General features: G+C 36.2%; 2 protein-coding genes across 6 annotated transcripts in view; one reads left to right on the forward strand and one right to left on the reverse strand.

The window, feature by feature from the left end:
• Positions 1-26,388, forward strand: part of LOC149668269 (uncharacterized) — a 142,872-nt gene that overhangs the window by 56,777 nt on the left and 59,707 nt on the right. The gene's annotated exons all lie outside the window — the stretch shown is intronic.
• On the reverse strand, positions 1,434-18,344 carry LOC149668273 (uncharacterized). Of its 2 annotated transcripts, none has more exons than XM_089841126.1 (3): positions 18,120-18,344; positions 17,813-18,047; positions 1,434-2,556 (listed from the first exon to the last, which is right to left on the reverse strand). In XM_089841126.1, exon 3 carries the CDS (start codon positions 2,406-2,408, stop codon positions 1,818-1,820), a length of 591 nt encoding a protein of 196 aa, XP_089697252.1. In that variant the 5' UTR covers positions 2,409-2,556; positions 17,813-18,047; positions 18,120-18,344; the 3' UTR covers positions 1,434-1,817. The 2 variants fall into 2 exon arrangements, with proteins under 2 accessions (XP_089697252.1, XP_089697251.1); XM_089841125.1 differs by lacking the exon at positions 1,434-2,556 and adding an exon at positions 4,063-5,143.

The following is a 26,388-nucleotide window of genomic DNA, read 5'->3' on the forward strand; positions in this document are numbered from 1 at the left end:
TAAGCCATTATCCATAACATATCCGTTGTTATTATTGTAACATGATGTTTAAAAAGAAAAATTTATATTTAAATTATGGTAAATAAACATGTTCCAGTAAATTGTTGAGATATTTATGGATTTTTAATGAAAGGTTTGTCTGTAGTTCAAATTTACATCCGCAGAATCACGAAATTTTAGTGCAGAAGAAACTTTGTTATTATATGGGTTTTCTAAACTATTAATTCAACCGATAACTAATACGCAGAGTGTGGGCGTTGTGAGCACTTAACGATAAATTAGCCTTGTTTGATTGAATTAAAAATGTTAAACCCGGGACGCAATGCGTCAAAACAATTAATGATTATAGAACTTTAATTATGGGTAATGTCAAATAAGGTGGACTTCGAAACTCTTCATTAGATATTAAGCTGAAAGTATTTAAACACACTTATTTGAACAATGGGTGTCGAAAATAAGAATGGAAATTGTTCAACAGAGGTGCAGTTTAACACCTTTTCAACTCGTCTTTCGTACTAAAAGATAATTGTTACTCATTTATGTGTGTTGTGCAATTCCTTACAGGATGTGTCTCAGCACCTTGGCGAGCTTAAAATAACACTTATAAGCGTGTCGCATAACAACTTTAAGAGTGTCGCGTAATGCCTTAAAGAGTGTCGCGTAACGCCTTAAAGAGTGTCGCGTAACGCCTTAAAGAGTGTCGCGTGACGCCTTAAAGAGTGTCGCGTGACGCCTTAAAGAGTGTCGCGTGACGCCTTAAAGAGTGTCGCGTGACGCCTTAAAGAGTGTCGCGTGACGCCTTAAAGAGTGTCGCGTGACGCCTTAAAGAGTGTCGCGTGACGCCTTAAAGAGTGTCGCGTGACGCCTTAAAGAGTGTCGCGTGACTCTTTTAAGAGTGTCGCGTGACGCTTTTAAGAGTGTCGCGTGACGCTTTTAAGAGTGTCGCGTGACTCTTTTAAGAGTGTCGCGTGACGCTTTTAAGAGTGTCGCGTGACGCTTTTAAGAGTGTCGCGTGACGCTTTTAAGAGTGTCGCGTAATGCTTTTAAAAGTGTCACATAACACATTTAGCAGGTTTTATAAAGCTAATACCACCTGATCACCAATTCCTTTTCCTTAGCTACTTTTTACTCAGGGATAAAAATATTTTCTTAAGAAAATATCATCTTTAAAAAATGCTGTTATATTTACTTTAATACGATTAATTACGTCTTTTTCCTTGCATTTATAATCTTTGGATTGACTTCAAAATTAAAAGATATATAGAAACGGAAGACCTCATATAAAAAACAAGTTATTGATTTTCAATCCCGCAGTATTATTATTTAATTTCCATGTTTAATTTCAAACGGTGTTTTAAAGGTTTTTATTACCGAATTTACACCAAATTATCTGGAAAAACTCAAGGTGATGAAACTCTATTTTGCGTGTTTTTAATTTGCAAAAAATTTGTTTTCTTAAATTACACTCTTTTGAAACTTCCATTTCGCTAAATATTAATTATCCACAAAACTATTTCATAATCATAAGTCAATGAAAAAATGCGAAATTGTTCTCTCGCCGCTCTCGCGTTATTGTATGGTACTGTATGAGACAGTTTAACTATAGCAATTAAAAATTTACAGAATTGTGCTAAAAAATACCAGTTTATAAAATTTAAAGTCTGAGATCTACCCTTATAACACCCTTTCCGAAGAAAAAGGAGTAATTCCAGATAGATTTTACACCTTTATTAACTAAGCTTTTTTTCGTAGATAATGGTCACCTTTAAAATACCAATATAACACCGTTTTTGTTATTCATGTGAAAATGTTAGGTGTTATATAGGTGTTTTTAAAAAGTACACCATTTTCACTCCAAAGAAACACTCAATTTTTTTTTGTGTGTTGAAACAGTTTAACTGCCGTTCTTCTCTGATTCGTGGCCATAGTTCCCTAATTTTATCCTCCAAACAGTAATTGCATGCCATTTTAAAACTTAATGACAAATCCAGGTCACTTTGATTCTCTAGCAATAACCTGGCCATCTTGGGTCGATTCAATGGTCCTTCAACCGTCCAACTCAAATTGTCGAGATGGTGCTCCAAGCTGGTGTCGTTGACGTCGTCGTTAATTTCGTTAAGCCACTTAATTATTTCATGTCCTACGTCAGTCAATATCAACATGGTCATTTCTTTAAATAGTGTTGGTACGTTGGAGCGCTTTAGATAGACAATTGCTTGGTCGTTCAATGCCTTGGCCTCCAGACAGTAGCGGTTCAAGACAAAGTTCTCCGCAAAGGCGCCGTCGAACTTAAATTTATCCAGAAAAGATCGTAAGGATTCTTTATTTGCCTTAACCCAAACTGACGAGGCGAAATTAGTCAGGGCTTGACGTTGCAAAGAAATCATAGGCAGTTTGGCCAGCTCCATTTTGAATTATTCAGTACGACTTTCGTATGGATGCGTCGACGTTTAAGGATTCTCAAATGCGAGTAATAAACTTCACTGAATTTCGTGGCTTTTCAGAATCTGTAATTTATACGTTGTGGCTTCTCGCTGTTTTTCAAATGCGACTAACCTAAAAACCATACAAGAACTAATGGCTATTATTAATTGTTTACATCCGAAACGAAAAAGAAAACCATGACTTAATGCAGCCATAAGACATCCTACAGCAAAAAAAAATCAGAATATCGGCCGCCTTACATATTACCGATTTTACCATAAGCTACGGCTTAGCTTGTTAAGCCATTCCTCGGACAATACTTCAGTTTTACTATACTGATAACTAATCACATTTGTAACACTAAAATAGCGAAGCTCAGAATGTTTTTAACGCTCATACGACAAGCACTTACCGAACAAACTCTGCTCAAAATTAATTCATTCCAGTCCCAGCGACAAAAAATGGTTAACTATAATGGCGACGGTGTGTTTTAATTAGGCTTAAGTTTGAATATCACGCGCGTCACGACGCAAGCTGCTCGCGCTAGCAGCGCAGCGTCCGGGAGCGCGTGATCGAGTGGGTTATGTTTGAACGGAAGATGGAGCTACAGTAGGATTTAAAAACAAGATGATAAAGACCCCTGGTTAAATGACTTGGAAATATTCATATTAACAGCACTCTATATGACCTCCGCCATATTTTAAAATGGCGGGCCAGGGTCAACGCCGCGTTCCTTCGCTCCTGGTAGAATCCCCCAGCCGAATTTAGAATATATTTATAGGAACCATAATACAACGGGGCATTTTTAAATAGTAAGCTACAATATAAAGCTATCTCAGTTGTGACGTCAGTGGCTAGGTAAAACGTCACAGACTTAGCTTTGTTAGAGGGCGGCCATGTTTGGTTCTAAGGGCAAATAGCATGGGTGACGTCACACCAAGGCTTCAGAATAAAATGATTGAAAGAATGTAACAACTACAATTGCAATTCTGAAGTACTCTAAATAATTAAAATTCTTGCGTATGAATTTAGATGGGAAAAAGTTTATTGTGACCAAAAAGTAAACATTAAATTGGTAAATATTTGAAAATAAAAGACTTATATTACTCAGTGTAATTATTCTTTAAACAATTTTTACGTAAGTATCTAACTACAAATGCATTACTTATTTAAAACTGAGCAATTTTGGAAAAAAATCCTTCAGAACAAAATTCGATGAAAACGTGTTTAGAAAACCAAAACGCATTAATTTGGGAAAATACTTTGCAAAACACAAAATTTTAAGTAATTTTATACTGATTGTAACAGTTTAACAATCTAATCAAAGCGGTTGAGATTCCAATGCGGAAAAATCTCAATCAAAATCTCAGCAATAATATCCTTAAAAGGAACTAAGCGACGATCATACTCTGATGCCTTAATTAGATTTTCAGCTACATTCTTGCTGTAAAGGGCACGAGCGAGGTAATATTTCAAAAGATTCAAGTCGTGTTTAGCCAACGAGTAGACAATTCTATAACGATGATTTAGGTCCTTGGGGTAACCCTTGGGTCCAACGCTTTCAATTACCATTTTAATGGAAACATCGTCTTCGTTGCGACACAGTTGATAAAAGATGCGAGGCAACAATGAAGAAACTTTTAATAACTCTTTTTAGTGAATCTGGTCCAATAATGTCTGAACAAAATCCTAGAGTTGTAACGTTTGAAAAACCCCAATGATCCATCAGCTAGCTCTAACAAATCATTGCCATTTGAAGCATTCACTGTGTCTTCCATCTCGCTTAAGTGCTGGTCAAATGCCTTTACAAACTCGGTATTTTGCCATGCAAAGTAATTGAAAGTTGTCCTTAACATTAGGATAAGGCACCAAGGCATGATCTCGCGCATTTCCATAAAATTTAATTGACTTAACAAATAAGCAAAAACCGATTCGTCGCAGAGCAAATATTTTTTTACATGAAATGATTTGAAAACATTCAAGGCCTCATTTTTATCTGCATCACTTAAACTATTAAATAGAAATTTAACTGTTTCAATAGTATAACGACGACTAAAAACAACCTTAAGTAAACATCCTACATCAATAGACCTTCCATAAAAATTTAACACCAAGTCTAGACGGGTAAACAATACGTTCCGCAAGTGTTCGTCTAGTTTACAAATCCAGTATTTTACCAACGCATTTTCATCATCGAGATCTTTTAACTCCCGTTCTTCTCTGATTCGTGGCCATAGTTCCCTAATTTTATCCTCCAAACAGTATTTGCATGCCACTTTAAAACTGAATGACAAATCAAGGTCACTTTGATTCTCTAGCAGTAATCTGACCATCTTGGGTCGATTTAATGGTCCTTCAACCGTCCAACTCAAATTGGAGACTTGGTGCTCCAAGGTGGTGTCGTTGACGTCGTCTTCAATTTCGTTAAGCCACTTAATTATTTCTTGTCCTACATCAGTCAATATCATCATGGTCATTTCTTTAAAAAGTGTTGGTATGTTGGAACGCTTCAGCTCGGCAATTGCTTGGTCGTTCAATGGCTCGGCCTCCAGATCGGATCGTAAGAATTGTTTATTTGCCTTTATCCAAACTGACGAGGCGAAATTAGTCAGGGCTTGACGTTGCAACGAAATCATAGGCAGTTTGGCCAGCTCCATTTTGAATTATTCAATACGACGTTCGTATGGGAAAATGCTGGATACGTTGACGTTTCAGGATTCTCAAAAGCGAGTAACAAACTTCACTGAATTTCTTGGCTATACAGAATAGAGATGGGCCGATACCGATACCATATCGGTATCGGTACCGATATTTGGCTTTAACCGATATATCGGGATCGGTTAAAAATGAACCGATATTTCTACCCGATATTTTTTGAAGAAAATAAATACTTATGTTGAGAGTAGATGGTGCCATAAGACCTAAACTCTGAGACAGCACAGTTTTTCATCTATTTTTGGATAACGTAACTAGTGTCTAAAATGGGTTTTATAGTTTCAATTACTGAAATTGGATCGAGAATCATCTATAGAGATGGGCCGATACCGATACTATATCGGAATCGGTTTGATATCGGTTTAATCGAAGGATCGGGTAAAATATCGGTATCGGTACGTATCGGTTTCCCAAGTATCGGATCATATCGGTATCGGTTTAAACTGGTATCGGCCCATCTCTAATACAGAATCCGTCATTTATACGTTGGGGGTTCTCGCTCTATTTCAAATGAGCCTTACCTAAAAACCATATAAGAACTAATGGCTATTATTAATTGTTTACATTCGAAACGAAAAAGAAAACCATGACTTAATGCAGCCATACCGAAACTCCTCCCCCCCAAAAAAACCCATGTATTCCTGCAGCCATAGCATCATAAGACATGAATTCATGTAGCCATAGCAAAATAAAACATTAATTCTTTCATTTTACCCTTGTATTGACTCAATTTTGTTACAAACGGCAAAACTGAAGCTACAACTATTCAATTTTAGAGACTTCCCTACATCACAATATTTTATTAATTTTTTCTCTCAGCTGAACAATAAAGAATGAAATTACTGAAAGGACGCAACGACTACAATTTCAATTCGGAAGTGGAAGTATGAACGTTGTCGTGACAAACAAGATGGCCCCGGCCAGATTATGCTTTCGCTGCGCCCTCTAGCGGCTAAAACTGATACGACCCCGGAAATTTTATTTTGCGGTATTCTTTTCTTATTTATTAAATATCCTTTCGATTATGAATGAAATTAATTTAGTGTGATTTTGTTTTCACATAAACATTAATGATAACTTTGTTTTTAAAACAAATGTTTTAAGAAAAATGACTAAGTACAGTTATTTGTTTTTATATTCGCACTATATTTTATTGTCGTTAGAAAAACTTAATGATAATTTTGACCAAACACTTTCCAAGATTACTTTCAGTTACAATTTTGGATAAACAAAAAGATAATTATAAGTATACGCTATAAAATATTTCTATTATCGTTTAATTACTCAAACAACCCATGATAACAAATTTTACCAAGCACTTTTTAAGGTTATTTTCAGTTACAATTTTTGACAAAAACGATAAAAATAATTGGTTTACCTCTTAATTTTAACTTATAATAAGAGTAATCAATTACTAATCATCACAAATCTTAATAGTTTCTTAAATAACTAAAACACAGTGGAGGTTGCAAAGCCACCTAGGTATGGTTCTAGGTACTATTTATAAATTTCAATGCGATTCCGTACGCGAATAAAAGGGGGAAAAGGCACCCAGCCAGAAAGGGTCAGACAAATGCTTTTGCAACTCGAAGCGCAAAAGCAAAAAAAATTTGCTGGAAGACAAATATTTAAATCATGAATTAATCAGAGTAATCAGAAAATCTCGCTTGTCGCACAGACGCACAACCACAGAGGTGAGAGGTTTGGAAAACCGTTTTTTTTTATTTTTGAAAAAGTACATCCCAGTGCAGAGAAGTAAGTTGTAACATGTTTTTTCGTAAAGGACTCCCCGGGCCAGGATGGGAAATAAGGAAATTTTTTAAATGGACATTAGGCCAGCGACCTCCCACCCCTATTGGGCAATAAAAATGGCATCTGATTTTAGGAAATCTGGGTCTCCTAGCACATTATCAAGGACATTAAGAAATAACAACTTTATCAAGTTGCTTACATGTTTGCGGGATCCATACCAATTTATGACGCCACACACTACCGTTAAAATCCAGTTACATCTGCGAAGTCGAAAAATAAATCTCGACGTGATCATCGTGGTCGAGTGGCGTGGGCCTCTCTCTGCTCGATTCAAGCATAGCCTCCTGGATCACGCGACTGCAGGCTATAGCGCGATGCGCTATCAGCTTATTTAAAATTATTAAAATTATGGTATTATTTAAAATGATTTCTATTAACGGGCTTCTATAGCGCGAGCAACTTGCGTCGTAATGCGCGTGATCGAGTGGGCTATGGCTGTGTGCGAGCTCAAAACGACATGGGTGATGGGGGAATAGTAATAAGCGAAAATGGGGGGGAATACTCGGAAATAAAGGCGGGTAGTCTACGTCAGATCTAGGCTATATTTAGCGCCATCATCTCGGCCTAATTTTAAATGCATATGGCAATGTTAATTTAAACTTTTTTGCTCATACATAAAATTTACAATTAAAAAAACTAAATTTAATATAGAGTTAGCAATTAATAATTATTGCTTCGAAATTATTGCTAAAATAGTAGTGTACGTACGTAGATGACGCAACGGCGTAATTATTATACTACCAATGCTTATTTTTATTGAGATAAGATTATTTATAAAAATAATATTGAACTTTTTTCTTAAATTAGTGATGATTAGTAATTGATTACTCTTATTAGTTAATAAAATTAAGAGTTAATTGAATAAAATATCATTAACGTTTATAGGCAAATTTAAACTTGAAATGATAATTTATCTTTGTCTGAACTTGTCACTGAAATGTGAAAAGAACCTTAGAAAGTGCTTGTGCTTGGTAAAATTTATTATTAGGATTATTTGAGTAATCAAACTTTAATAGAAAGATTTTATTGCGAATGCCAATACTTAAAGTTAAACATCAAATTATCATAGTAGTATTAAAATAGTAGTGTACGTACGTAGATGACGCAACGGCGTAATTATTATACTACCAATGCTTATTTTTATTGAGATAAGATTATTTATAAAAATAATATTGAACTTTTTTCTTAAATTAGTGATGATTAGTAATTGATTACTCTTATTAGTTAATAAAATTAAGAGTTAATTGAATAAAATATCATTAACGTTTATAGGCAAATTTAAACTTGAAATGATAATTTATCTTTGTCTGAACTTGTCACTGAAATGTGAAAAGAACCTTAGAAAGTGCTTGTGCTTGGTAAAATTTATTATTAGGATTATTTGAGTAATCAAACTTTAATAGAAAGATTTTATTGCGAATGCCAATACTTAAAGTTAAACATCAAATTATCATTTTTGTTTGTCCGAAACCGTAACGTGCTTATCTAATCCCAACACCCAAATTCCCAAATTAAATGTATAGGTATAGTTAACCCCAAAAATGTGTCTATCTAAGTAACTTAAAATAAAAACACTTACATAGATGGTAATATCATAAACTTGCTTAGTTACAGAAGTTACCCTGATACACTCTCTAGAGACTACGGTATAAACATCGTTTGGTTTACAAATCAAATATCTCTTACGTTAAAAATGTGTTTAGTTTTCATTAGATTTAGACTTTTCGACGAGTAGAATTAACTTAAAATATAAACACTTACATAGATGGTAATATCATAAACTTGCTTAGTTACAGAAGATTCCCTGATACACGCTCTAGAGACTACGGTATAAACTTTGTTTGGTTTACAAATCAAATATCTCTTACGTTAAAAATGTGTTTAGTTATTATTAGATTTTAGACTTTTCCCTAATATAATTTTGTAAACCTTCTAATGCTAAAAACGCGACATACTTTACTGCCAATCTACCATTCGCGAATTTCCCGCCAAGAGTTTATAGTTCAGAGGCGCTGCGTGTTAGTTTACCTCTCGCATACGCGCGCTACCATGGAAACGGCCCACCCCTAACTTAACGAGAGGGGAGAGTAACGCGCCCGCCGCTCTAGTAACGAGAGTCACGTGGTCCCTCTCCTCTCTCTCTCTTTCTCTCTGGCAATGCTAGCCCGTCGAGGGAAGAATGAGATACTGTTGGTGAAAATCGCTACTTGGTACTAAGCCTCAATAGCTCAGTCTGTAAGGCGTTGTACTCTGGTGCCTGTCTGGATACAGACGTGGCGGGTTCAAATCCCGGTCGTGCCAAAATATTAATTCTTCAATAGTGAGAAATTAACGGGACTTCGTATAGATGTCGCTGAAGTTCGTATTTCTAGCGGGAAGTTTGAAATGAAAGTAACTTTATTTATGATGGATTCTCTCAGGTCACATGAAAAATTGGGGGCAGAAAGGGGGGGGAGATGACGCCCAGCCGTAGGAGGTAATTGCAATGCTTCCGCAGTCTATAGACAGCGAAAGCAAAAAGAGGAAACATAAAATTGGTAAAAACCCCCAAAATAAGAGTAAGCTACTGAGCTCAGTGTAATTAATCACTAAACAATCTTTACAGAAGTATTTAACTACAACTGCATCCAATTCTAAATTACTTGATTTAAAACTGAGCAGTTTTTTTAAAAAAAATCTTGAGAACAAAATTCGATGAAAACATATTTAGACTGATGGCGCCCCCCTATCGACGAGCGAAGGAGTTATTAAATATAAAAACTAAAGCGCGGAAATCCAAGTTGCAATTTCTTGATTTTTGAAAACGTATTTTTAGTTTACCTTCGCTACGTGTAGGGGCGCCACTAGTCTTTCACCCCATCACACATGCGAAGGGGTGAATGCCTTAAAACCGTCACAAAAACTGACTCTCAACAGTTCCTCTTGAATCTCTATGCATAAAATACGCTTCCAGCACATAAAAACAGAGGTGATCCTAAACTATTTCAGTCCATATAACTATGTCTAACTAGTGTCTAAATCGTCCCAGTCTCTCTTTTATTCCTAAATGACCCTGGGTAATCGATTGAACCTAGTCACGCACTTCGTCCTAAGGTAAGCTATCTTTCGTAACGGAAATATTAACTTAGGGGAAGTTCCCAAGTCCCATTCTCCTCCAGTACAGTTCTTCTTAGGAAAACACAACTGAATTCCTCTTTTAGAATTTCCTATTTCTTCTCCTTACCCCCTTCCCGCCCCCACCTTATACACTTAATCTTAACTGAGAGCTTTTTATCATTATTTTTTATATACACTGTTAGAAAAATGAGTCCAATGACTGTCCAAATTTGCACAAAGTAATCCAAATTTGTATGGCAAGTGATGTAAGGGTCCAAAAATGGTAGCTTTAATCCAAAAATGGATGCTTTCGATTCTAGGTGCTAAAACTATCCAAATTTGCACAAATAGTCCAAATTTGGATGGGAAGTGATGTAAGGGTCCAAAAATGGTAGCTTTAATCCAAAAATGCATGCCTTCGATTCTTGGTGCGAAACCCATCCTTATCTGAACATAAACACCCTAGACTCGAACAAAGAGGGGTTAAGGTATATAAATGGGTTAAGGTAAAAAGGGGGGAGCGAAATGATACTTGAGGATCACCTACATAAATATTTACCTATTTCTCATCAATCATTTCTCTTTATTGATAAGCAATTGCAGAAGTTAACGTAAAACACTGACACGTTAGATACAAAGCCTCTCCCCAGAGAGGTAAAAATCCACTCCCCCTACAATATTTCAGAAAGTCACGCTTAAAACATCTTTTGGTCATTTACCTCAAAACGACTTCTTTGTTCCGTTTTTATTTACTAACGATATCAATACTCGTCACACATTAACTTTGGAAAGAGCTTCATGGTACTGTACAGTCTTTATTACTCGCTTTAAATAAACTGTGAAATATATCCAGTGTATTGACTTCACACCCAATCTTCCTTACTCGTCCTATATAAACTTTGACTACGGATTTTTTGGTTAAGATAGGTTTTTCTCAAATATTTTATTAAAATTATTTGATATTATTTATTTTTATCGAGAGTTACTTATCATACTTTTTACCTCTCCGAGTGACGTATGTCACGGAGAGGTTCTAAATTCGACGTGTCTGTCTGTCTGTCTGTCTGTCTGTCTGTCTGTCTGTCTGTCTGTCTGTCTGTCTGTCTGTCTGTCCGTTGTTATACCCACGTGACCGCGTTCGCAGTTTGCAGATCGGAGCAAACGTGTATTCAATTTCCAGACCGCATTTACCGTCCCGGAAATTGTATTCCACTTACAGGCTATAACTCCATTGTCTGTCTAACAACTGTTCATTTGTCCACCCCACATGGACACCAGTCTGAACTTTCTAGCTTCTAAACACCACCATCTTCTAGTCTTTCGCCCATTCCACATGGACACCAGTCTGTACACCTGGCTTCTAACACCACTATCTTCTGGTCTTTGTTTTTGTCCATCCCACATGGACACCAGTCTGTACACCTGGTTTCTAACACAACCATCTTCTGGTCTTTGTTTTTGTCCATCCCACATGGACACCAGTCTGTACACCTGGCTTCTAACACCACCAACATCCTTAAGGTTAAGACATACGCGGCGATCGGCTAGGGTTACGAGAAACGTCTAGCCTTCCAATGGAGGGGTCTTCCTCCAAGGTTCACGCAATTGCGATGTTCTTATCTACAGCCGCGATTCGAATCCCTTATATACTACCTATTTGAGTAAGTCGAAGCAGCCGGCGTATGCTTCATTTCAAACGCCAATATTAGTCAAGTCTCTCTAGAATGTTTAATTGTTCTATATCAAAACGATGTAACGTTCAATAAGGCAAACAACTGACGAAGAAAATATTTAATATTAATTATATTTATTTTAATATTTAAGATAATCTTGTTTCTCATCTCAAAATTAATACGGAAAGAGTTAAAAAGCAGCTTATTTTTTTGTCTGTGTGTGTCCGTCCGTTGTTACACTAGTGCGTCGCGTTAGCAGTTAGCCTTGTGTTGATGTGTTAAGAAATCATACAGAACCTTAATATTCCCTTTTTACATAATATAAAGTGAATATGTGGAAGTATTTTTCGTAATTATGATGCATTTAGTAGTTTTGTAGCTTTAAAGCTCTGTTTCATTTTGATATTCCAAAGATTTTTTTTAATATTGTTATTTGAAATGGCTGTTTATATATTACTTAAGCTATACGACATCTGTATATAGAATAATCCTTGGTTTAGTGACTTCATGAAGAAACCTAAGACCTAGACTCCGGCGGGTAAAACAAGTATTATCCGCAATAGGCTTAGTGAAACAAAGTGTAAATTATTGAGGCCTGAAGTGAAGTAAACTTTTGGCTTTGATTTTCGTGTCTGAAATGAAGAGACATTAACGGTTCAGAGTGAGCCGAAAGTTAAATACACTCTTAAATAATCAGGTAAAGATTTTATAATAGAAGAAAAGATCATGGTGGCAATTAGATTAGTAAAAGGGCTAGTGGTAAACGAGTAGCTACAGACTTTTTATTCTCTTTACGGTGCGCTATGACTATTAGTGCGTCTGGGTATAATTTAGCTTTGGTGTTATTTAACGTTAACATTCGTGTTGGCAAACTAAGAATATTGTTGAGGTGAGACGAGACGATTGTGTTTACACTGAAAACCAGTTGTGAATGTAGCTACCAGAATATAGGGTAAACAGCTGAAGCGTAGACTTCATTTCCTGTTCTTTTCCCCATTGACTGATTTCCATGTGTCCAAGATTTATCCTTATTGGATGTAAAATGTCGTCTACTTTACTGTTTGCTATGTTTGGAATACTACTTCAATATTTCGTAAATTTTTACTTCAAAAAAGTGAAATAACTCCATATCTGGGTAAATAAGTTTGTAGTAGTAGACCTCTTGACTCGGAGAGGTAATATTTTGGTTTTCCCAACTTGTAGTTGTATCGTTTTAAGAGAGGTTTTCCCTATTATCATTTGAACCTAGCTAATATTGACGTTTGACTCCTAGAATATACCTCTTTCACGAGTGTCTAAAAGACCACAAAATGGTGTAGTTAGATTGGGGATGACTGAAAGAGAATAGTGGTCAGTGTACCTGCGATTGTACAGTTTTCCAATATTCCATAATTCCGTTAACTGTGAATTTTGAACACTTGAACTGTGAAATTGAGAACACTTTTGTTCAGATTAGGAATCTGCGAATGCAATCTCTTGGGGTGTAACAACAGACAGACAGGCACACACGAAGACAGATGGATGCGTCGAGAACAGAACCTCTCCATAGCATACATCACTTGGTGAAGTAAAGAATCTAGCATCCATATTGGCTTCATATGAGCCCAATATCTTTCGACATTTGTTCAGTGTTATTTAGGTATTACACCAATATGGGCTCGATATTAGTTCAATATGGGTTCAATATTAGTCCAATATGGGCTCGATATTAGTCCAATATGGGCTCGATATTAGCCCAATATAAGCTCAATATTAGTCCAATATGAGCTCGATATTAGCCCAATATGAGCTCTATATTAGTCCAATATGAGCTTGATATCGTTTAGAAATTTGTCCAATCTTGTCTTGAATTTAGTCCAATATTGGCTTGATATTAGTCCAATATTGGCTTGATATTAGTCCAATATTGGCTTGATATTAGTCCAATATTGGCTTGATATTAGTCCAATATTGGCTTGATATTAGTCCAATATTGGCTTGATATTAGTCCAATATTGGCTTGATATTAGTCCAATATTGGCTTGATATTACTCCAATATTGGCTTGATATTACTCCAATATTGGCTTGATATTAGTCCATTATTGGGAGGATACTAGTACATTTTTGCCTACTTGCGTAAAAATTGGATAACATCCTGTCCATTTCTGGGTAATTGTTGATCCCTTAATAGATGATTCTGGATCCAATTTTGGATGAGACTCCAAATCTGGCTTATCATTTGACCGTCCCTTTTTGGACACAAATTACGTTATCCAAAAATAGACGAAAAACTGTGCTGCCTCAGAGTCAGTCGTTTGGATCCATTTACATCCAATTTTGGACAACATTTTTTAACAGTGTAGGGACATATCTTTAAAGGAAAGGTATACTGTAGAATGTTTTACTCCAAAATTCCAAAGACCTACACATTTCAAATTGGAACTAAGAGAGTTCGGTCTTTTAAGGGTGGAAATTTAAACTCGAATTAGTTTTAGTTTTACAGTAATTTATAATTAGATTTGTTCCATAAGTTTGTCACTGGTTACAAACTGGAGCTTGTAATTTTGAAGTGATTGAGTAGATCATAGATTCTGGGTAAAGCGACGCCGACGCCTGGTGAGGCGCTGTCAAAGACTTAGTAATACCAGGGATAGATTTAATTTCAGAAGTAGGAATGGAGAACGGTTAGTATTTACTTCAGTCCGACTCAGCCCTGTGTAGAGCCCCTCCCTCCAACACGTAACGAAAAATTTAAACTATCTTATTGGCTGACTTAAACTACGTTTTGATGACGTTGCTGAAGGGGACGGCGAAAAATACGCAATCCCTTTTTACCTCTGTCGCTATGACCCGCCTCTTCTTTCATAACCCCCCCTCCGTCCCGTGGAAGGGGATCCGGGCGACGCGTGCCCAAATTAATCTGTTCTCCAATCTCCATTCCTACTAATAAAATTAAATCTATTCATGCTACCACCAACTATCGTCCAATAGAATTTTTACCCAAATGTCTTCTATCCAGCGCTGTCTAACGCGTAGAATCCAGAAAGTAAACTTAATTGCCCGTTATCTTATTTAATATTGAAAATAGACAAAAAGTACCATTTGAAATAGACCTACTATTTTATATGTTATTTCGAACAAAAAGATAATTCTATCTTACAAGTCCTTTCCTTTAGAAAGTTGTAAATTAAAGAGTCTCACGATATATACTTGTGTATTTAACGGTACTGTGTAACTTGGACAAATATAAGACATTACAGTTTCTCTATAGGCCTACAAGTTTTGTAATTTCCAGTTTTGGTAATGGAAAATTTTGAGTTGATAAAATTGAGTATATAATACTTCTCTTCGAGAAAAGTGTAACACCACAAAGCGGGGTAATTGTAACACGATTCTTCCTAACCAACATTTATTATAGCAAGGTTAATTGCTAAACCGAATCGCATACGCCATGTAAATAGTTAATTCCTCATCATTACTATATCTATTAGCGCTGCTTAACTATTTGCCAAGGCGAATGCATGCGCTTGTGTGTTAATTTTTGTTACAGCATGTCAAGACAATCAAGGTTTGTTGGTTAATTGATTGCTGAGGATTTAGTAAATACCAAACAGTTATAGAATTCACCCTAGCACGGTGCGATGCCCATCTGAAGTTTGATGAGCACGAGAGCAAACAAAAAGGGACCATGACTCCTGGGTAGAATCATGTTACATAACTAAAGTATTAAGATGATACAGTGTCATCCTTCTTCTATTATCAACCCCTTCTGGTATGACCTTAAAAGGTACCAATGTCATAATGTAGAAGAGCTAAAACTAGTTGTTGGGGACTGGACAAAACCATCCCTCAAATATGGAAGCAGGAAGTGTCATGCCCTATTCCAAATTCCCTCACTTTCCAGGTTCAAGGCTTTTCCCTTGGCAAGTAATTTTTCCTCATAGATTTTCCAGTTTTAGTTGTTTGTTTGTAGAACAGTTTTTATTTGTTCGTGGAACAGTTTTTATTTGTTCGTGGAACAGTTTTTATTTGTTCGTGGAACAGTTTTTATTTGTTCGTGGAACAGTTTTTATTTGTTCGTGGAACAGTTTTTATTTGTTCGTGGAACAGTTTTTATTTGTTCGTGGAACAGTTTTTATTTGTTCGTGGAACAGTTTTTATTTGTTCGTGGAAAAGTTTTTATTTGTTCGTGGAACAGTTTTTATTTGTTCGTGGAACAGTTTTTATTTGTTCGTGGAACAGTTTTTATTTGTTCGTGGAACAGTTTTTATTTGTTCGTGGAACAGTTTTTATTTGTTCGTGGAACAGTTTTTATTTGTTCGTGGAACAGTTTTTATTTGTTCGTGGAACAGTTTTTATTTGTTCGTGGAACAGTTTTTATTTGTTCGTGGAACAGTTTTTATTTGTTCGTGGAACAGTTTTATTTGTTCGTGGAACAGTTTTATTTGTTCGTAGAACAGTTTATATTTGTTCGTGGAACAGTTTATATTTGTTCGTGGAACAGTTTATATTTGTTCGTGGAACAGTTTTTACTTGTTTGCTGAAAAGTTTTTACTTGTTTGCTGAAAAGTTTTACTTGTTTGCTGAAAAGTTTTACTTGTTTGTGGAACAGTTTTGTTTGTTTGTGGAACAGTTTTGTTTGTTTGTGGAACAGTTTTGTTTGTTTGTGGAACAGTTTTATTTGTTCCGTTCGGGGAACAGTTTTTATTTGTTCGTGGAACAGTTTTTATTTGTTCGTGGAACAGTTTATATTTGTTCGTGGAACAGTTTTTATTTGTTCGTGGAACAGTTTATATTTGTTCGTGGAACAGTTTATATTTGTTCGTGGAACAGTTTATATTTGTTCGTGGAACAGTTTTTACTTGTTTGTGGAACAGTTTTACTTGTTCGTGGAACAGTTTTACTTGTTCGTGGAACAGTTTCAATTGTTCGTGGAACAGTTTTTATTTGTTCGTGGAACAGTTTTTATTTGTTCGTGGAACAGTTTTTATATGTTCGCTGAACAGTTTTTATTTGTTCGTGGAACAGTTTATATTTGTTCGTGGAACAGTTTTTATTTGTTCGTGGAACAGTTTTTATTTGTTCGTGGAACAGTTTTTATTTGTTCGTGGAACAGTTTTATTTATTCGTGGAACAGTTTTATTTATTCGTGGAACAGTTTTTATTTGTTCGTGGAACAGTTTTTATTTGTTCGTGGAACAGTTTTTATTTGTTCGTGGAACAGTTAGAACAATTAATTTAAAAACGACTAGGCCTAGTACGATGAAATTATAAACATGCTAGAACCAATAAAAGAAAATTAGTGAAACCAGGACAAAATTCCCCAACTTTTAGGACAATTTTCAAATTCCCCAACTTTTATCCAACATTTCACACATATTTTCAAATTCCCCAACTTTTATCCAACATTTCACACATATTTTCAAAATCCCAAACTTTCCATGACTTTCAGGTACTAAGGCAAACCCGGTTATGCTTTAGTATGCTCCCCTAAACCGGAATAGATTCCCCATAATGACATTTGGGAAAGTCATGTCATGCACTGCCAAAGTTGCAAGTGACATTAGAGGATTATAACTTCTATTCATCCATTGAAAGAAAATATTAACTTTCAAGGTTCTGGTTGCATTACCCTTGATGTTCAGTCTTGGCTAGATAAGTGCAACTAAACCAAGTAACTTGTGGATGATGAAGAAACCTTTTGATTCCCCTGAGTTTTTCAGGTTTTTTCCCACACATTTTTACGGGTTTTCCAGTTTTGAATGAACCCTGATAGAGTAATGGCAGTACTACCTATGCAAACAACCTACCTTTCTGTGTCATCAAACTCTTAGGCGCCTACAAGAGCATGCCCAGAGGGAGGGATACATAGTCTACACCTCTCTCTACCGCCACTACTCTATTGCTTTATTGTCAATTGATTTTATCAACAGTAAGCTAATCTTTAAGCCCCATCTATGTCTGCGAAAATCTTATCACCAAACTAACAACTTACTAATCAACAAATATAGAACGCATTTTTCTTGTCACACTTACTATCATTATTGTTAGGTAATGATATTTTTAATTAAAACCCCCATTCTAAAAAGTGGAAATAATAAAATTTACTTACAATATTAATGATCTAGCTGTTGTGAATCCACATGTAATTTAGTTCAATAATGTCTTTAACAGAAAAAAAACACTTCCTTGTACTTTGAAAATGTTCAATTTTTAAAAGTTCTTCAGGAACTTCGCCACTTATTATTGACTAACTAAAGACGCGCGTTCTGGTCAAGATCTTTGTCTTTGGTCCTCAGTTCCCGCCCAATTTTGGGCTAACAAAGGCTTAACTTAAAAACTTGTTGCTAGAAAAATTATAACACTTAATAAATTGAATAAACAATTATTTTATATAGTTATCTTAGATGTATCATTACCATATAATGCTTTCGTTTTTGAAGTTTAAACGGTTAATTGCCAGACCGTGACTTTGACGCAAAATTAACTTTGAGAATCGAGATTCTGACAAAGAAACAAAAGCAAAACTAAAAAGTAGGCTTAAGCCGGAAAGAACAACCGCGCTGCTAGCCTGCTAGTCTCGCTGAAATCAAGGCGGCAAAAATATTTTTAGATCGATGGTGCGTTGGGTCCAAAGTTTTTTAGATACCGGAAAACCAGACGTTTAAGGTTTGAGAGTCTTAAAAAGCAAAATAAAGGTTTGTTCGTGTAGTGAATCTGAACGCCGTCTGCTTTTACATTGTAGTTATGTCTAGCCCTAGTCTGATGCCGTTATAAAATAAAGTGTTTGCCAATCAGTTATTTTTCACCATGGAGTATTATTACAGTAGGCGTAGCTACAATATTAGACTCCTTCAAGGATAAAACATTTTCACTCTAGTGAAACTACTCCATGGAAAATATAGATGGCAACCAGAATTCCAAGCAGAGTGGGAAATAAGGCGGTGGCACAGGGCAAATGACCAGTTTAAATATTGCCTGGACCCGTTTATAAATTAAATCGGAGGGGGGTCAGTGGTCCACGGGACCACTAATAAAATTCAAGGGTAACCAGACTCCAGACATTATCTCAACTATTTTAATTATTTTAATTATCCACTTCAAAAGTTTAGCAGACGATGCGCTCTGGTTAATGGTCATGGACCAGTTTATTTATTCCAGACCATGGGGGGGGGGTTGCTGGCCCGACGTCCAGTTTTAAAAAAATCCTTATCCTGGATTCCTGATTCCAAGCATAGAAAATAAATTTATTTTCTATGTTCCAAGTCAGCCGTCCATAACAGGCTTGGAAATAAGGTTTATTTCTGAACTAGTCCTTCGGACCAGTGACCCCTGATGTCTTAAATGTGAAACTGGTCCCGGGACCAGTGACCCTTCCCCAATTTATTTTTCTACTGGTCCCAGGACTTGTGGTTGTTCTCTCTTCTAAAAAAATCTCTCTCGGCTTAGGGTTGTATACACAACCAGGGCCGGAAATAAGCACAGGACACTGGACATTGTCCAATAAAATTTTAAAATGTCCCATAATCTTTTTAAAACCTAAGGGGGTCACTGGACATTTTGACCAATAAATTTTCCGAAGTTTTGATAGCTTGACTATGAAAATGTGACACTATTTATGCACACGCCAGTGGACAATGTCCAATAAATTTTCCAGACAAATAGGGGGGGGGGGTCACTGGACAATGTCCTATAAGAAATTTTTCTTATTTCTGGCCCTGTACACAACTGGACTCCTGGAGTCGAAATTTATGTTAAAATGAAAATAATTAAAGAGGTCCACATATCAATTTTTAATAAAAGTAGGAATTAATAAACTGGTCATTGGGACCAGTGACCCTCGCGTTTTGAATAAAAAAAAGTGGTCCAAGCTATTAATAAACTGGTTTTTGACCTGTAAACCTGTCTTATTTCCTAGCCTGATTCCAAGTCAGCCATCATCATTGTCGTAAATTAAGCTAATAACGACGAAACGAAACATTTTTAGAGTTATTTTCGTATGAAATGGACGATTCTGTTGTCAGTTGTGATATAAAACCCAGAGAACACAACCCTTTTATATCACAATTTCGATCAAGAGAATATTAAACCTAACAACATGTGTCCTCATTTTATACAATATTAAAAGCATCTGTTCTGTCAAAATGTCACATTTATCAATTGATTTATATATATATATATTTAAATATTTATAATTTAATTACATCGGGGATGATAATAGCATGAGGGTCTTAATTTTGAATAAAAAAAGAAAACGGCTAATGTCCGTTTCTGATGGTTTCCAGCTCTCTAAACAGGCTAGGAAATAAGGCAGGTTTACAGGTCAAAAAACCAGTTCATTAATAGCTTGGACCACTTTTTTTATTCAAAACGTGAGGGTCACTGGTCCCAGTGACTAGTTTATTAATTCCTACTTTTATTAAAAATTGATATGGGGACCTCTTTAATTATTTTCATTTTAACATAAATTTCGACTCCAGGAGTGCAGTCGTGTACAGGCTAGGAAATAAGACAGGTTTACAGGTCAAAAACCAGTTTATTAATAGCTTGGACCACTTTTTTTTATTCAAAACGCGAGGGTCACTGGTCCCAATGACCAGTTTATTAATTCCTACTTTTATTAAAAATTGATATGTGGACCTCTTTAATTATTTTCATTTTAACATAAATTTCGACTCCAGGAGTCCAGTTGTGTACAGGGCCAGAAATAAGAAAAATTTCTTATAGGACATTGTCCAGTGACCCCCCCCTATTTGTCTGGAAAATTTATTGGACATTGTCCACTGGCGTGTGCATAAATAGTGTCACATTTTCAAAGTCAAGCTATCAAAACTTCGGAAAATTTATTGGTCAAAATGTCCAGTGACCCCCTTAGGTTTTAAAAAGATTATGGGACATTTTAAAATTTTATTGGACAATGTCCAGTGTCCTGTGCTTATTTCCGGCCCTGGTTGTGTATACAACCCTAAGCCGAGAGAGATTTTTTTAGAAGAGAGAACAACCACAAGTCCTGGGACCAGTAGAAAAATAAATTGGGGAAGGGTCACTGGTCCCGGGACCAGTTTCACATTTAAGACATCAGGGGTCACTGGTCCGAAGGACTAGTTCAGAAATAAACCTTATTTCCAAGCCTGTTATGGACGGCTGACTTGGAATCAGGAATCCAGGATAAGGATTTTTTTAAAACTGGACGTCGGGCCAGCAACCCCCCCCCATGGTCTGGAATAAATAAACTGGTCCATGACCATTAACCAGAGCGCATCGTCTGCTAAACTTTTGAAGTGGATAATTAAAATAATTAAAATAGTTGAGATAATGTCTGGAGTCTGGTTACCCTTGAATTTTATTAGTGGTCCCGTGGACCACTGACCCCCCTCCGATTTAATTTATAAACGGGTCCAGGCAATATTTAAACTGGTCATTTGCCCTGTGCCACCGCCTTATTTCCCACTCTGCTTGGAATTCTGGTTGCCATCTATATTTTCCATGGAGTAGTTTCACTAGAGTGAAAATGTTTTATCCTTGAAGGAGTCTAATATTGTAGCTACGCCTACTGTAATAATACTCCATGGTGGAAAATAACTGATTGGCAAACATTTTATTTTATAACGGCATCAGACTAGGGCTAGACATAACTACAATGTAAAAGCAGACGGCGTTCAGATTCACTACACGAACAAACCTTTATTTTGCTTTTTAAGACTCTCAAACCTTAAACGTCCGGTTTTCCGGTATCTAAAAAACTTTGGACCCAACGCACCATCGATCTAAAAATATTTTTGCCGCCTTGATTTCAGCGAGACTAGCAGGCTAGCAGCGCGGTTGTTCTTTCCGGCTTAAGCCTACTTTTTAGTTTTGCTTTTGTTTCTTTGTCAGAATCTCGATTCTCAAAGTTAATTTTGCGTCAAAGTCACGATCTGGCAATTAACCGTTTAAACTTCAAAAACGAAAGCATTATATGGTAATGATACATCTAAGATAACTATATAAAATAATTGTTTATTCAATTTATTAAGTGTTATAATTTTTCTAGCAACAAGTTTTTAAGTTAAGCCTTTGTTAGCCCAAAATTGGGCGGGAACTGAGGACCAAAGACAAAGAACTTGACCAGAACGCGCGTCTTTAGTTAGTCAATAATAAGTGGCGAAGTTCCTGAAGAACTTTTAAAAATTGAACATTTTCAAAGTACAAGGAAGTGTTTTTTTTCTGTTAAAGACATTATTGAACTAAATTACATGTGGATTCACAACAGCTAGATCATTAATATTGTAAGTAAATTTTATTATTTCCACTTTTTAGAATGGGGGTTTTAATTAAAAATATCATTACCTAACAATAATGATAATAAGTGTGACAAGAAAAATGCGTTCTATATTTGTTGATTAGTAAGTTGTTAGTTTGGTGATAAGATTTTCGCAGACATAGATGGGGCTTAAAGATTAGCTTACTGTTGATAAAATCAATTGACAATAAAGCAATAGAGTAGTGGCGGTAGAGAGAGGTGTAGACTATGTATCCCTCCCTCTGGGCACGCTCTTGTAGGCGCCTAAGAGTTTGATGACACAGAAAGGTAGGTTGTTTGCATAGGTAGTACTGCCATTACTCTATCAGGGTTCATTCAAAACTGGAAAACCCGTAAAAATGTGTGGGAAAAAACCTGAAAAACTCAGGGGAATCAAAAGGTTTCTTCATCATCCACAAGTTACTTGGTTTAGTTGCACTTATCTAGCCAAGACTGAACATCAAGGGTAATGCAACCAGAACCTTGAAAGTTAATATTTTCTTTCAATGGATGAATAGAAGTTATAATCCTCTAATGTCACTTGCAACTTTGGCAGTGCATGACATGACTTTCCCAAATGTCATTATGGGGAATCTATTCCGGTTTAGGGGAGCATACTAAAGCATAACCGGGTTTGCCTTAGTACCTGGAAGTCATGGAAAGTTTGGGATTTTGAAAATACGTGTGAAATGTTGGATAAAAGTTGGGGAATTTGAAAATTGTCCTAAAAGTTGGGGAATTTTGTCCTGGTTTCACTAATTTTCTTTTATTGGTTCTAGCATGTTTATAATTTCATTGTACTAGGCCTAGTCGTTTTTAAATTAATTGTTCTAACTGTTCCACGAACAAATAAAAACTGTTCCACGAACAAATAAAAACTGTTCCACGAACAAATAAAAACTGTTCCACGAACAAATAAAAACTGTTCCACGAACAAATAAAAACTGTTCCACGAACAAATAAAAACTGTTCCACGAACAAATAAAAACTGTTCCACGAACAAATAAAAACTGTTCCACGAACAAATAAAACTGTTCCACGAATAAATAAAACTGTTCCACGAATAAATAAAACTGTTCCACGAACAAATAAAAACTGTTCCACGAACAAATAAAAACTGTTCCACGAACAAATAAAAACTGTTCCACGAACAAATAAAAACTGTTCCACGAACAAATAAAAACTGTTCCACGAATAAATAAAACTGTTCCACGAACAAATATAAACTGTTCCACGAACAAATAAAAACTGTTCAGCGAACATATAAAAACTGTTCCACGAACAAATAAAAACTGTTCCACGAACAAATAAAAACTGTTCCACGAACAAATAAAAACTGTTCCACGAATAAATAAAACTGTTCCACGAACAAATATAAACTGTTCCACGAACAAATAAAAACTGTTCAGCGAACATATAAAAACTGTTCCACGAACAAATAAAAACTGTTCCACGAACAAATAAAAACTGTTCCACGAACAAATAAAAACTGTTCCACGAACAATTGAAACTGTTCCACGAACAAGTAAAACTGTTCCACGAACAAGTAAAACTGTTCCACAAACAAGTAAAAACTGTTCCACGAACAAATATAAACTGTTCCACGAACAAATAAAAACTGTTCCACGAACAAATAAAAACTGTTCCACGAACAAATAAAAACTGTTCCACGAACAAATAAAAACTGTTCCACGAACAAATAAAAACTGTTCCACGAACAAATAAAAACTGTTCTACAAACAAACAACTAAAACCAGAAGTAAATAGATTACAAACAAGAAGTTAATATCTCCCCGGCATGGGCGCGTTATGAAAGTTGAGATTCCCGCTCCTATTCCGCGGCAGCGCACAAATGGCGTAGCACCTAGCGAACCACTTGACATGTACCTATCGTATCTAGTGTCGCGCCGCTCAGACAAAGTAGTGCGGGTTGTTGAAGGTTTAATCGACGCGCATGCGTTCTAAAGGTAATTTCAATCAGCTGTCTGCTGTGAGACTGTAACAGTATAGCCTAGGCCTAGTACAAAATCTGTGAAGACTACATGTGATTGCCTATGAATGTGATAAAATAGTAATATGAAAAATGGATAAGGAATATGATTATGACGAATTCGTGAAACAAAAAGATCAACGTAAAACAATACTACAATGTTGGGAGAGCCAAGGACGTTTGAAAACTTTTGTTTGCAACATGATGCAAGAGTATGAGGTATTATTCGTAGGTTTCAGATAAAAATTGCACTGGGTCGATACCGAAGGCGAAACTAAAATCGTTTTTTACGCGGCATTATGAAACTAATTACAGTTTTAGACTAGTATTTTAATATAATTTACCATAATTCAGCTATTACCCGCACTACTACGGCGCCATTTTCCATCACGTAAGCGCGGCTACCAATGATATTGCCCTAAATTTACTCCCATGATGCTCAGTAATTTGTACTGCTTTCCAATATCTCTTGTCGCTTCTATGACGTCATGCGAACATCCTATTGGTTACAAGCAAGCCACGTGATACTCGATACTAATTTTACATAGCATGCAGGCGGGAAGGTATGATTGACTTAAAGCTAATAACTTTTTGATATCTATTTACTTTTGCTAAAACTGGAAAATCTATGAGGAAAAATTACTTGCCAAGGGAAAAGCCTTGAACCTGTAAAGTGAGGGAATTTGGAATAGGGCATGACACTTCCTGCTTCCATATTTGAGGGATGGTTTTGTCCAGTCCCCAACAACTAGTTTTAGCTCTTCTACATTATGACATTGGTAGCTTTTAAGGTCATACCAGAAGGGGTTGATAATAGAAGAAGGATGACACTGTATCATCTTAATACTTTAGTTATGTAACATGATTCTACCCAGGAGTCATGGTCCCTTTTTGTTTGCTCTCGTGCTCATCAAACTTCAGATGGGCATCGCACCGTGCTAGGGTGAATTCTATAACTGTTTGGTATTTACTAAATCCTCAGCAATCAATTAACCAACAAACCTTGATTGTCTTGACATGCTGTAACAAAAATTAACACACAAGCGCATGCATTCGCCTTGGCAAATAGTTAAGCAGCGCTAATAGATATAGTAATGATGAGGAATTAACTATTTATATGGCGTATGCGATTCGGTTTAGCAATTAACCTTGCTATAATAAATGTTGGTTAGGAAGAATCATGTTACAATTACCCCGCTTTGTGGTGTTACACTTTTCTCGAAGAGAAGTATTATATACTTGGCTGCATTAAGTCATGGTTTTCTTTTTCGTTTCGAATGTAAACAATTAATAATAGCCATTAGTTCTTATATGGTTTTTAGGTAAGGCTCATTTGAAATAGAGCGAGAACCCCCAACGTATAAATGACGGATTCTGTATTAGAGATGGGCCGATACCAGTTTAAACCGATACCGATATGATCCGATACTTGGGAAACCGATACGTACCGATACCGATATTTTACCCGATCCTTCGATTAAACCGATATCAAACCGATTCCGATATAGTATCGGTATCGGCCCATCTCTATAGATGATTCTCGATCCAATTTTGGTAATTGAAACTATAAAACCCATTTTAGACACTAGTTACGTTATCCAAAAATAGATGAAAAACTGTGCTGTCTCAGAGTTTAGGTCTTATGGCACCATCTACTCTCAACATAAGTATTTATTTTCTTCAAAAAATATCGGGTAGAAATATCGGTTCATTTTTAACCGATCCCGATATATCGGTTAAAGCCAAATATCGGTACCGATACCGATATGGTATCGGTATCGGCCCATCTCTATTCTGTATAGCCAAGAAATTCAGTGAAGTTTGTTACTCGCTTTTGAGAATCCTGAAACGTCAACGTATCCAGCATTTTCCCATACGAACGTCGTATTGAATAATTCAAAATGGAGCTGGCCAACGTCAAGCCCTGACTAATTTCGCCTCGTCAGTTTGGATAAAGGCAAATAAACAATTCTCACGATCCGATCTGGAGGCCGAGCCATTGAACGACCAAGCAATTGCCGAGCTGAAGCGTTCCAACATACCAACACTTTTTAAAGAAATGACCATGATGATATTGACTGATGTAGGACAAGAAATAATTAAGTGGCTTAACGAAATTGAAGACGACGTCAACGACACCACCTTGGAGCACCAAGTCTCCAATTTGAGTTGGACGGTTGAAGGACCATTAAATCGACCCAAGATGGTCAGATTACTGCTAGAGAATCAAAGTGACCTTGATTTGTCATTCAGTTTTAAAGTGGAATGCAAATACTGTTTGGAGGATAAAATAAGGGAACTATGGCCGCGAATCAGAGAAGAACGGGAGTTAAAAGATCTCGATGATGAAAATGCGTTGGTAAAATACTGGATTTGTAAACTAGACGAACACTTGCGGAACGTATTGTTTACCCGT

Source organism: Phalangium opilio, unplaced genomic scaffold (genome assembly GCF_054372755.1).
Source record: "Phalangium opilio isolate 3A_F unplaced genomic scaffold, DU_Popi_V2 ptg000056l_1, whole genome shotgun sequence".
Lineage (NCBI taxonomy): Eukaryota > Metazoa > Arthropoda > Arachnida > Opiliones > Phalangiidae > Phalangium > Phalangium opilio.